The sequence below is a fragment of the Gossypium arboreum genome, chromosome 8 (genome assembly GCF_025698485.1).
Source record: "Gossypium arboreum isolate Shixiya-1 chromosome 8, ASM2569848v2, whole genome shotgun sequence".
NCBI classification, from domain to species: Eukaryota; Viridiplantae; Streptophyta; class Magnoliopsida; order Malvales; family Malvaceae; genus Gossypium; species Gossypium arboreum.
The window spans coordinates 89,130,488-89,143,729 of NC_069077.1; the positions used below are offsets into that span (position 1 = coordinate 89,130,488).

At 40.9% G+C, this 13,242-nt stretch overlaps 1 protein-coding gene across 1 annotated transcript; it reads left to right on the forward strand.

Annotated features, from left to right (window-relative positions):
* The first annotated feature begins 11,580 nt into the window (after nt 1–11,580).
* Nucleotides 11,581–13,038, forward strand: LOC128296629 (uncharacterized). The gene is made up of 4 exons (XM_053032062.1): nt 11,581–11,776; nt 11,858–11,924; nt 12,078–12,313; nt 12,602–13,038. The coding sequence occupies exons 1-4, from the start codon at nt 11,581–11,583 to the stop codon at nt 13,036–13,038; spliced, it is 936 nt and encodes a 311-aa protein (XP_052888022.1).
* Nucleotides 13,039–13,242: the final 204 nt, after the last annotated feature.

Consider the following 13,242-nt stretch of genomic DNA (forward strand, 5'->3'; position numbering starts at 1 on the left):
CCGTTTGATGAATTTGATGTTATCCTCAGTTTAGATTGGTTGACCGTGCATGATGCGGTTGTGAATTGCAAAAGCAAGACTATTGATTTGAGGTGCATAAATAACGAGATAATCCGAGTTGAGTCTACGGACTTAAAGGGTTGCCGGTTGTAATATCATCAATGTTGGCCCAGAAATATGTAAGAAAGGGGTGGGAAGCATACCTTGCGTATGTACTTGATGACAAAGAGTTAAAAAAGAAACCCGAATCTGTGCCGGTGGTTTGTGAATACCCGGATGTTTTTCCCGAGGAATTACCGGGTTTACCACTGTTCGGGAGGTAGAGTTTGGTATTGAGCTTGTACAGGACTACACCGATTTCGATAGCTCTGTATCGTATGGCACCAACCGAGTTAAAAGAGTTGAAAGCTCAGTTGCAAGAATTGACGGATAGAGGTTTCGCTCGACCAAGTTTCTCACCTTGGGGTGCACCAGTATTGTTTGTGAAAAAGAAGGACGGAACCATGAGGTTGTGCATCGACTATCGTCAGCTGAATAAGGTGACAATAAAGAATAAATATCCGATGCCACGTATTGACGATTTTTTTGATCAACTAAAGGGAGCCTCAGTGTTTTCAAAGATAGATTTGAGATCGGGTTATTATCAGTTGCGAATTCGAGATTCGGATATACCCAAAACTGCTTTAAGAACGAGATACGGTCACTACGAGTTCTTAGTGATGCCGTTTGGGCTCAGTAATGCCCCTGCGGTATTTATGGATTTCATGAATCGGATCTTTAGACCGTATTTGGATCGGTTTGTAGTTGTGTTTATTGATGACATCTTGGTTTACTCAAGAGATAAAACCGAGCATGCTGAGCACCTGAGATTAGTGTTGCAGATTTTACGAGATAAGCAATTATATGCTAAGTTCAGTAAGTGTGAGTTCTGGTTAAGAGAGGTTAGCTTCTTGGGTCATGTGGTATCCGCAATGGGTATTCGAGTTGACCCGAGCAAGATTTCAACCATACTTAACTAGGAGCCTCCGAGAAATATTACTGAGATTCGGAGCTTTTTAGGACTTGCCAGTTACTACCGACGGTTTGTAAAAGGTTTCTCGATGATAGCCACACCAATGACGAAGCTACTTCAAAAAGATGTTAAGTTCGAATGGACGGAAAAATGTTAGAAAAGTTTTGACCAACTGAAAACTTATTTGACTGAAGCTCCAATTCTAGTGCAACCCGAATCAGGCAAAGAGTTTGTCATTTATAGTGATGCCTCCCTATTTGGGTTGGGTTGCATATTGATGCAAGAAGGTCGAGTTGTGGCCTATGCGTCGAGACAATTAAAGCCACATGAGAAAAATTATCCGACCCATGATCTCGAATTAGCTGCCATCGTGTTCGCCTTGAAAATATGGCGACATTATTTATTTGGTGAGAAGTGCCATGTATATTCGGATCACAAAAGTCTCAAATATTTGATGACTCAAAGAGACTTAAATCTACGACAAAGACTTTGGCTCGAGTTGTTAAAAGATTATGAGCTTGTCATTGACTATCACCCGGGAAAGGCTAATGTGGTTGCGGATGCCTTAAGTCGTAAATCACTGTTTGCCTTACGAGCGATGAATGTACACTTGTCTGTTCTATCCGACAATGTGTTAGTGGCAGAATTAAAGGCCAAACCATTGTTGATTCATCAAATTCGTGAAGCTCAGAAAGTCGATGATGAATTGGTTGCAAAACGGGCTGAATGTGTTCCGAATATGGAATCAGAGTTTCAAATTGATGATGACGATTGTTTGAGGTTCAAAAGTCGGTTGTGTGTTCCAAGAAATTTAGAACCCATTTCGATGATTCTGAACGAAGCTCATTGTAGCCGAATGTCAATTCACCCAGGGAGTACGAAAATGTACAACGATCTGAGACGTCAGTTTTGGTGGCATGGTATGAAACGAGACATTTTCGATTTTGTTTCGAAGTGTTTAATATGTCAGCAAGTGAAGGCAGAACATCAAGTGCCTACGGGTTTACTCCAGCCGATCATGTTACCTGAATGGAAATGGGATCGAGTCACGATGGATTTTGTGTCTGGGTTGCCATTGTCAACAAGTAAGAAAGATGCGATTTGGGTTGTTGTTGATAGACTGACTAAGTCGACTCATTTTATCCCGTCGTCACGGATTTTTCATTGGATAAACTAGCTGAATTGTATGTTTCTCAGTTGTGAGATTACACGGGGTACCGATTTCTATTGTGTCGGATAGAGATCCGAGATTCACCTCGCGATTTTGGAAGAAATTGCAAGAAGCTTTGGGTACCAAGCTGCATTTTAGCACCGCTTTTCATCCACAAACCGATGGTCAATCCGAGCGGATAATTCAGATACTTGAGGATATGTTGAGATGTTGCATCCTCGAGTTTAGTGGTTCATGGGAGCGGTATTTACCTTTGATTGAATTCGCTTACAACAATAGTTTTCAATCAAGTATTAAGATGGCACCTTACGAGGCTTTGTTTGGGCGTAAATGCCGTACGCCATTGTTTTGGACCGAGCTCGGTGAAAGTAAAATTTTCGGAGTGGATTTGATTAAGGATGCTGAACAGAAAGTAAAAATAATTCGTGAAAGTCTGAAGGTAGCATCAGATTGTCAGAAGTCGTATGCGGATTTAAAACGAAGAGATATTGAATATCAGGTGGGAGATAAAGTGTTTCTTAAAGTTTCGCCTTGGAAAAAGATACTCAGATTTGGCCGTAAGGGCAAGTTGAGTCCGGGATTCATTGGGCCGTACGAAATCTCCGAACGAGTTGGTCCAGTTGCGTATAGATTGATTTTGCCCCCTGAACTTGAAAAGATTCACCACGTTTTTCATGTTTCGATGCTTCGACGTTATAGATCTGATCCGTCACACGTAATTAATCCATCAGAGGTTGAAATTCAGTCCGACATGAGTTATGAAGAAGAGCCGATTCGTATCCTAGCTCGTGAAGTGAAAGAGTTACGAAACAAAAAGGTTGCTTTAGTAAAAGTGTTATGGCTCAAACACGGGATAGAAGAAGCTACTTGGGAACCCGAGAACTCTATGAAAGAGCGATACCCAAACCTATTTACCGGTAAGATTTTCGGGGACGAAAATTTCTTAAGTGGGGGAGAGTTGTGATAGCCATAAAGTGACCCTAATCGGAAAGCGATTTCGGGACCGCTAAATCGTGTCACCAAATTATTTGAATATGATATTTATTGTCTAAAATATGTGAATATGAATGTGTGAAAGTTTTAAGCTTCGATTTAGTCGATTGTATGTGAATTCAGCTAATAGGACTTATGTGTGACACTTTTGAAATGTGATAGGTTAATCTATAAGGATCTATTAGTGCATGTAATAAAAGGGTGGACTTGCATGTCAATTTCCCCCTTAATTTAGTAGTGGCCGGCCATGACAAGGAAGGACGACAAAATGTTATGGGCAAAACATGTCATAAACATGTTATGTTAGTGGTTTATGTTAGGAAAAATAAAATAAGGAGTATGGGTAATAAAATAATAATGGAAAGGTAAATGATGATGAAAAAAATTGTCTCATCCATGTTCCCCCCCCCCATTGCCGTGAATTGAAGAAAGAAAACAAAAAAAAAAGTGTGTTCATTCTTGAACATCTTTGGCCGAATAGAGGAAAGAAAGGAAGGGGAAGAGCTTGAGAAAATCGGCTATGGTGGTTTGCTAGTCTAAGGTATGTTTGATGTTGTCCTTGAGATTCATGCATGTTTTTAGTTGTTAGTTTGAGTTCTACCTAGCCCATGGTTTAAATCTTTGCTATGAGATGGAGATGATATTCGGCCATGGGTGTTGTCTTCTTGGTTGATGTTTGATGTTGTGGTGATGAGGCATGAAGCTGAGCTAAGTTTCGGCTAAGGTGGATTTGTGTTGATGTCATTTGCATGCTAAGTGTAAAGCTTTGTAATGATACATGTGATGGTGATTGATGACTCTTGGATTTTCTTTTTGGCATTTTTGAGTTAGACATTAAGTTCTTTGTGTAACCCATGACCAAAATTGAATGGTATGGTGTCTTGATGCATTCAGCCATGGTAGAAAATAGATGTGAAATGGTAGTAAGGTGAAGTGCAAAATGTTATTGTTTGATTTACTAGTGTATATAGTTGTACTAGCCGAGTTTTGAAATTGAAAACAGGGCTTGAGCACCATGTGTGGTATTGAGATTGTTTGAGTAAATTCATAGTCATTTATATGATGAATTCGGTTGTAGATATACATGCTTGAATAAGATGCACACATGAATGAATAGATGGATTGGTGTTGCATGTGTTCGGTTATAGGTAAGCATGATGATGAATCTATCTTGACTTGGATAATCGGCTCAAGGAGAAATTGCTAAAGTGCTTAGTAATTGATATTAGGTTAATGATGTGTGTTTTCGGTCATAAAGGTGCACATGAGGAAATGTTAGATTAATTGTATTAAATTAATCAATGTGATTAAAAATGCATATGGCCATTTTGTATTTGAGCTAAAAGTGGCCATATGGCCTATCAAACTCCTTGTCATATTCGGCCATAAGCTAGCATAATGAGACTTTAATAAGTTAAATTTGTTTGAATTAGCTCAAGAGCTTAGAGGACCAAAGTTGGATAAGGGAAAGGAAAAAGTGATCGAATAGCCGCAGAAATTGTTCGACACATCCGAGGTAAGTTTTCGAGTAACGAGACTTAGTTTACGATTTGATTAAGTCATGACGTATGAGCATAACCATTATACGGTGATATGATGATTCTACTTGAATTATATGTTGAGTTAATTAGTCTATACGTATGACGGGTAGCCGTATGTGCATAGAGATCATGCCATAAAGCAAACTAAACCATGCTGTTTGTATGCGGCTAGTGAGCCGAAAATGGGATTGCTTAATACGTGACTTGTGTTTGAACTCTAATTATGAAAATGAAATATAGATGTGTCATGACTTATTGATATGTGCATGAATATTTGGATGATAACCGGGCTAAGTCCCGAAGGCATTTGCGCTAGTGACTAGTTCCGGGCTAAGTCCCGAAGGCATTTGTGCGAGTTACTATATCCGGGCTAAGTCCCAAAGGCATTTGTGCGAGTTGCTATATCCGGGCTAATTCCCGAAGGCATTTGTGCGAGTTGCTATATCCGAGCTAAGTCCCAAAGGCATTGGTGCGAGTTACTATATCCGGGCTATGTCCCGAAGGCATTCGAGCGAGTAGCTATATCCAGTTAAATCCTGAAGGTACTTGGCTTGGGAATGAGCGACCTTGCTGTAATAGTTTCAATTAATACGCTCGTAAAATCCCAGCGATGAGGTATGTTTCGTATATGCATTGAATTAGTTGATCCCTTACAAATAGTATTCACTCAGTCGATAAATGAGCTACCGGCCTTTGGCTAAGTTGATCTTTTGTGCATGAATATAAGGGTTGGTAATGTGAAGTAAATATGATATTGAGAATTTGTGCATATGAAATTATCCGTTTAGCCATATGAATGTTACACTTTAGTTGTGTCAAATTTTATGGCTCAAAACTTACTAAGCATTAAATGCTTACTCCGTTTCTTTGAATCTCTGTTTTATAGATTTTGGTTCGTCAACTATCGGACTCGGGATTGTCGAAGTCAAGTCGTCCACACTATCAAAGCCCTTTTGGTACACTTTTGGTTGAACTTTGAAATGGCATGTATAGGACTACCCTTTTTGATGTTGGTCATGTACCTTTCGGTATTGTACAAATTTGGATAGCCATGCGAAAATGGCTTATATATATTTTTGAGCATAATGTTATAATCATTTTGTATGTATATGGTTATTGAGAGGTGTGGATGTGCTTGCCAATGATTGGCCATTGGAATGGTTAATCACGATCATACTTTGTGCTATATATGCTAAAGGGTTAGTTGAATCATGGAAACTATGTAATAGGTAAAGTCTACCTTAAAGGCAGATGCTGATAGCAGCAGTGGTGTGAATTTGAAAAATCACTAAAAATAGTAGGAATGGAATTAAATAGTGAATAAATTATGTAATCGAACCTTGATGAATCTACTTCCATATGGAAGAAACGAAACTGTCATATGAGTCGTATTTTAAGGGATATTTAAGTTTTCGTGGGACAGAGCCAGAGCGATTTCTGGATCCCATGATCTGATTTTGGAAATTCATTATAAATTAACCAGAGATAATTAGAAGTCAAGACATATATTTATAGATTCATTTTTGAGTCTAGTTTCATTAGAAACAAACGGCATAAGTATTGAATCCCTGTATAAGGAGTTATCTAAGTCGTAATGCAGGAAGGTCAGTGTAGTCGAACCCTGTAACAGGGGAGACTTTAACTAATAAACTGTACTAATTGGATCGACAAAAAATTCTAGAAAAAAATTTGTGGATGTATATATGAGTCTAGTTTCAGGGAAAAATTACGAAACTGATTTTCGAGTTTTGGAACTCAAGATATTATTTTTAAGGTGACAGTGACGCAGTTAGCCAGCATGTCTGGAAATTTAAAATGGACTGTGCAAATAAGTGAATTAAGTCTGTTAACCCCTCGTGTCCGACTTCGGGAACAATCTCGAGTATGGGGTGTTACAGATGGATTCACAAAAAAAATTAGAAGAACGGTGTAGATGGCTTGAAGAGAAATTCAAAGCCATGGAGAGCGCGGATCATCATCAAGGGATTGATGCCAAGGATCTGAGCCTGGTCCCAGATTTAGTCCTCCCCCCTAAATTCAAAATGCCTGAATTCGAGAAATACAATGGAACAAGCTGCCCTGAAGCCCACATCACCATGTTTTGCAGGCGAATGACGGGATATGTTAACAATGACCAGCTACTAATCCACTGCTTTCAAGATAGTCTGGTTGGAGCGGCGTCTAAGTGGTACAACCAACTGAGTCGATCCAAGATTAACTCATAGAAAGACCTGGCTCAGGCCTTTATGAAGTAATACAATCATGTGACGGACATGACCCCTGACAGGATCACTCTCTAGAATATGGAAAAAAAGTCAAATGAAAGTTTCAGACAGTATGCACAAAGGTGGAGAGAGGTGGCCATACAAGTTCAACTGCCACTTCTAGAGAAAGAGACAACAATGCTCTTTATTAACACCTTGAAAGCCCCTTTTATCACTCATATGTTGGGAAGCGCCACCAAGAGCTTCTTTGACATAGTGATGACGGGAGAAATGATCGAAAATGCTGTAAGGAGCGACAAGATAGAATTGGGAGAGAGTGCTAAGAAGTCAGTCCCGAGGAAAAGGGATAATGAAGTGAACAACACGAGCACATTCAACAAGGGGAAGTCCAAATCATTTACCGTAAATCAACCCAAAATGGTAACCACCAATCATTAAAGCCCTGAATCCAATGCAAGGAAGAACACAGAAAGGCCACAATTCACCCCTATACCTATAACGTATAGGGAGTTGTACCAGAACCTGTTCAACGCTCATGTGGTATCCCCTTTCTACCTGGAGCCACTGCAGCCCCCGTATCCCAAATGGTATGACACAAACGCCCAATGTGAATACCACATGGGAATTACCAGGCATTCAATCGAAAATTGCACTACATTCAAGAAAGTGGTCGAAAGACTCATTAAGGTGGGAATCGTGAGATTTGATGACTCAGCCATGCCCAATGTAGCAGGAAACCCACTCCCCAATCACACCGACCAAGGAGTGAACGGGATAAGCGAAGGCAAAAATAAGAAGATTAAGTGTGAGGTTGCGAAAGTCAGGAGTCCGTTGAGACAAGTGTGGAGGGAGATGGTCATGAGAGGTTTGAACGCATTGGATTTGGGAAGAGAATCTAAAGAAGAGAGGAACTACTGTGAGTTCCACAATGTGGTGGGACATGAAATCCAAGAGTGTGTGGAGTTCAGGGCCCTAGTGCAGAACATGATGAACAATAAGAAAATGGAATTTTATGAAGAGACTAAAAACCCCATAGAGGGAGACATATGTGCGTCGGAGGGAGAGTCGACGGTACAAAATCAAACAGTTAACTACCTCATGGTTATCATATCAAGACCCAAAAATAATGAAGCTAGAGTTCAAATACCACCAAGGGTCATAATCTAGAGACCTGCAGTCTTCCATTACAAAGATAGCAAAAGGGTCCCACGGAATTATGATTGTAATGTGACAATTCCGGGGAAGGAAAGCCTGGTCGACACTTTAAAAGAGGATCAAGATAGGGGCTCCTATACACGTAGTGGGAGACGTTACGATACAGCGAGTGAGAAGGCACAGCCCGTAAAAGGAAAAGCCCTAGTGGTCGAAGGGGTGAAGGAAAAAGCGACCAAATCTGAACTTCCTGTCAATGAGCTAGTTAACGAAGAAGAGGCTAAGGAGTTTTTAAAATTCCTAAAGCATAGTGAATACAGTGTGGTGGAATAGCTACGTAAACAACCAGCTCGTATCTCAGTGCTGGCCTTACTTCTAAGCTCGGAAGTTTATCGCAACGCACTAATGAAGGTCTTGAATGAAACGTATGTTGCCAATGATATCTCCATTAACAAACTGGACCGATTGGTTAGTAACATAAGTGCCGACAACTATATCTTCTTCAATGACGATCAGATACCACCCAGTGGCATGGGGTCGACTAAAGCATTGCACATTACCACGCGCTGTAAAGGGTATATGCTACCAAGCGTACTGATTGACAACGAATCAGCTTTGAACGTCCTGCCATTGACCACACTAAACAGATTACCTGTAGACAGCTCTCACATGAAGGAGTGCCGCATTTGACGGCACAGAGAGAAAGGTGATGGGCAGAATCGAGGTACCTCTTTAGATTGGGCCAAACATATATGAGGTGGATTTCCTAGTAATGGATATCAAGCCCTCATATAATTGCTTATTGCGGAGGCCCTGGATACATTCAGCTGGGGCAGTGCCTTCTTCGTTGCATCAAAAGTTGAAGCTGGTATCCGAGGGGAGGTTGATAGCGATCAATGCTGAAGAGGATATCATTGCAACTGTGAGCAATAATGTGCCCTATTTGGAGATAGATGACGAAGCAATCGAATGTTTATTTCGATCTTTAGAATTTGTTAATGCAACCTTCATCGCTGAGGGAAGCAAAATTCTGGTGCCAAAATTGTCCAAAACCACGAGGATGAGCCTCCAGTTAACGATTGGAAAAGGAGCCCTACCCGGAAGAGGACTTGTGAGACATCTGCAAGGAAGGGTTGAAACGCCAATGCCGAAAGACAAGAGAGACCGCTTCAGTTTAGGATTTAAGCCGGATGTGAAACAAAGGAGAAGGGAGCTGGGAAAGAAGCAAGAAAGAAGAAGAGCTCGATTAACGGGGGAGGAAATCAAGTGGGAACCAATGACATTCTCCCATATATCAAAAACATTCGTGTCCGAGGGAATCATTCATCCCGAGATAGACACACCAATGATGTGAGCTATAGAAGAAAGCCTGGAAATCTTGGACATTAATGTCATATGCGAAGAGGAGACCGGAGAAGAGAATTTGTTGGGCATTTGCCTCTGCACGCCTGGAAGTGTTCTGGACAACTAGACTGCGAAAGAGATTCCTGTAGCTTTTAAAACGGATACAGAGTAATGTCCAAAACACACTTATTGCTCTAGGCCTAGGAGTAAAAAGAATCTTTTGTGAAATAGGACGATGTTTAAAAATGACATTTCAATAAAATGCACGGTTATTATCATTTTTTAGCAAATGTTATCTCATCCTTTCAATTCCATTCATAACCATACAAATGATTACTTTCGAATTCTTTTATTCTTGAAACATTCTTCTAAATGTTCTTTCATTCGTCATTCATAATCATATCACACAAATAAATGTTTTAAATTCTTTTGATTCTTTGTATCTGCCTTCGTCCTCATAACAGGTCCCCAGATATTAATAATACGAGTGACACTGCTAGCGACTCAAAATTTTCTTTCGAGCAAGATGTGTGTATGGATGATTCTCAGGATTTTGAAGATGTCCAAGGCTGGAACCTATCTCCTGATTTGTTGAGGATGGTAGAACAAGATGAGAAACAAATCCTACCTCACAAAGAATCAGTCGAAATTGTGAGCTTAGGAGAAGGACAAGAGGTGAAGATCGGAACATGTATTACTGCGGAGATGAAGCGAGACCTTATTGAATTACTTCAAGAATTCAAAGATGTTTTCGCATGGTCATACCAAGATATGCCCGGGTTGGACACTGACATCGTGGTGCACCGAATCCCCATAAAAGAAGAGTGTAAGCCTGTTCAGCAAAAACTCTGAAGAATGAGGCCTGACGTCTTGCTAAAAATAAAGGAAGAAGTTTGAAAGCAGTTTGACGCTGGATTCCTGAAGGTGGTAAAATACTCAGATTGGGTAGCCAACATCGTACTTGTCCCTAAGAATGATGGAAAAGTGCGTATGTGTGTGGACTACAGAGATTTGAATAAAGCCAGCCCAAAAGATAATTTCCCACTACCTTATATTGACACCCTAGTGGACAACACAGCGGGACACTCACTGTTTTTATTCATGGAGGGTTTTTCGGGATATAACCAGATCAAGATGCATCCTGAAGATATGGAGAAAACCACATTTGTAACCATGTGGGGCATGTTCTGTTACAAGGTGATGCCGTTTGGACTGAAGAATGCGGGGGCAACTTATCAAAGAGCCATGGTAACCCTTTTTCATGACATGATGCATAAAGAAATCGAGGTCTATGTGGATGACATGATAGCTAAGTCTCGAACAGAGAAAGAGCACATACAAGTCCTGGGAAAATTGTTCTTGAGGTTGAGGAAGTTTCAGCTAAAACTCAACCCCGCCAAATGTACCTTTGGAGCCAAGTCGGGAAAGTTGCTCGAATTCGTGGTTAGTGAGAAAGGGGTCGAGATTGATCCAGACAAAGTTAAAGCCATACAAGAGCTATCCCTGCCGCGTACTCAGAAAGAAGTTCGAGGCTTTCTAGGAAGATTAAATTACATTGCTCGGTTCATTTCACAACTGACCGAGAAATGTGACCCTGTCTTTCGCCTCCTCAAGAAACATAACCCAGGTGAATGGGATGAAGAATGCCAAAGGGCTTTCGACAAGGTCAAACAGTATTTATCCAACGCCCCGGTGCTGATGCCACCTAACCCCGATAAGCCGTTGATACTGTATTTGGCAGTATTCGAGAACTCCATGGGATGCGTATTGGGTCAGCATGACGAGTCGGGGAGGAAAGAAAAAGCTATTTACTATCTCAGTAAAAAGTTCACGGAATGTGAGGCAAGGTACCCGTCGATAGAGAAGTTGTGTTGTGCCCTAATTTGGACAACCCGAAGACTGAGGCAGTATATGTTATATCACACCTCTTGGCTTATCTCAAAATTGGACCCCTTGAAGTATATGATGGAGTCAACAGCTTTGAATGGAAGGATGGCCCGATGGCAGATTCTACTTTCTGAATTCGACATAGTCTATGTAAACCAGAAAGTAGTAAAAGGAAGTGCAATAGCAGATTTTCTGACCAGTAGAGCCTTGGAAGACTACGAGCCTTTGAACTTTGACTTCCCAAATGAAGACCTAATGTGTATTGCTACCACTGAAGAAGATGACCCGGAAGAGCTTCCTTGGAAACTAAACTTTGATAGGGCAACAAATGCTGTGGGTAATGGAATTGGGGCAGTCTTGGTATCCCCAAGAGGAAATCATCATCTATTCACTATTAAATTGGATTTTGATTGTATGAATAACATGGCGGAATACGAAGCGTGCATCATGGGTATCCGTGCAGCCATAGAACGCAAGATTAAAGTGCTAGAGGTGTATGGGGATTCTGCGCTAGTGATTTATCAACTCAAAGGAGAATGGCAGACCAGAGACCCCAAGTTGATCGACTATCGGAAACTGGTCCTTGAATTGGTCAAAGAGTTTGATGACATTACCTTCTGTTACCTGCCACAATATGAAAATCAGATGGCCGATGCTTTGGCTACCTTAGCTTCCATGATTAAGGTGAACAAACAAGAAGATGTCAAACCCATCCGGATGAGCATTTATGAAACTCTGGCCCACTGTTACAGTATTGAGGAGGATGAGGAAAAAGACGATCACCCTTGGTATAACAATATATTACAATACGTGAAGAATCGTGAGTATCCGGACCAGGCAGGTGAGAATGACAAAAGGACGCTGAGAAGATTGGCCATCGACTACGTCTTAGATGAAGATATCCTATACAAAAGAAGAAAGGATCAAGTGCTATTAAGATGCGTAGATGTTGTAGAGGCTAAGAGAATCTTGGAAGAAGTCCGTGAAGGCATCTGCGAGACACACGCTAATGGCTTTACAATGGCCAGGCAAATTATGAGATTCGGGTATTATTGGTCCACTATAGAAGGAGACTGTATCAATTACGCCAAGAGGTGTCATAAATGCCAAATCTACGGAGACAAAATTCATGTGCCTCCTTCACCGCTGCATGTCATGGTCTCCCCATGGCCTTTCTCTATATGGGGTATGGACGTGATTGGACCGATATCACTTAAGGCTTCCAATAGGCATCGGTTCATCTTTGTGGTTATTGACTACTTCACTAAATGGGTAGAAGCCGTTTCATATGCCAACATGACAAAGTCGGCAGTGAGCAAATTTATTAAAAAGGAGATCATATGTCGATACGGAATGTCAGAGAGGATTATATCTGACAATGCCTTAAACTTGAACAATAATATGATAGTGGAAGTCTGCAGTCAATTCAAGATCAAACACCACAATTCGTCACTGTATCACCCGAAAATGAATGGGGCAGTTGAAGCGGCCAATAAAAACATTATGAAGATCATGGGGATGATGATTGAGACCTATAAAGATTGGTATGAGAAGTTACCATTTGCCCTCTTTGCTTATCGAACATCTCTCAGAACCTCAACTGGGGCAACGCGTTTCTCTTTAGTTTACGGAATAGAAGCAGTTTTGCCAATCGAAGTCGAGATCCCATCCCTTCGAGTGCTGTCGAAGTTAAAGTTGGACGAAGCAGAATAGATCCAGTCTCAATACGATCAATTGAACTTGATTGAGGAAAAGAGGCTAAGAGCTATCCATCATGGTCAGATGTACCAAAAACGAATGGTGCGGTCTTATGACAAAAAGGTTCACCCTAGATAATTCCACGAGGGAGACCTGGTTTTGAAAAAGATTCTTCCCATACAGAAAGATTTTTGAGGAAAATGGATGCCTAATTGGGAG

Bases quoted from the DNA above. Each gene is read 5' to 3' on its own strand.
- LOC128296629 (XM_053032062.1), top strand. From the start codon at position 11,581: ATGTGTATTGCTACCACTGAAGAAGATGACCCGGAAGAGCTTCCTTGG. The intron at 11,777-11,857 runs GTATCCGTGCAG...ATCAACTCAAAG, and splicing joins ATACGAAGCGTGCATCATGG to GAGAATGGCAGACCAGAGAC. The intron at 11,925-12,077 runs GTTTGATGACAT...CCACTGTTACAG, and splicing joins GTCCTTGAATTGGTCAAAGA to TATTGAGGAGGATGAGGAAA.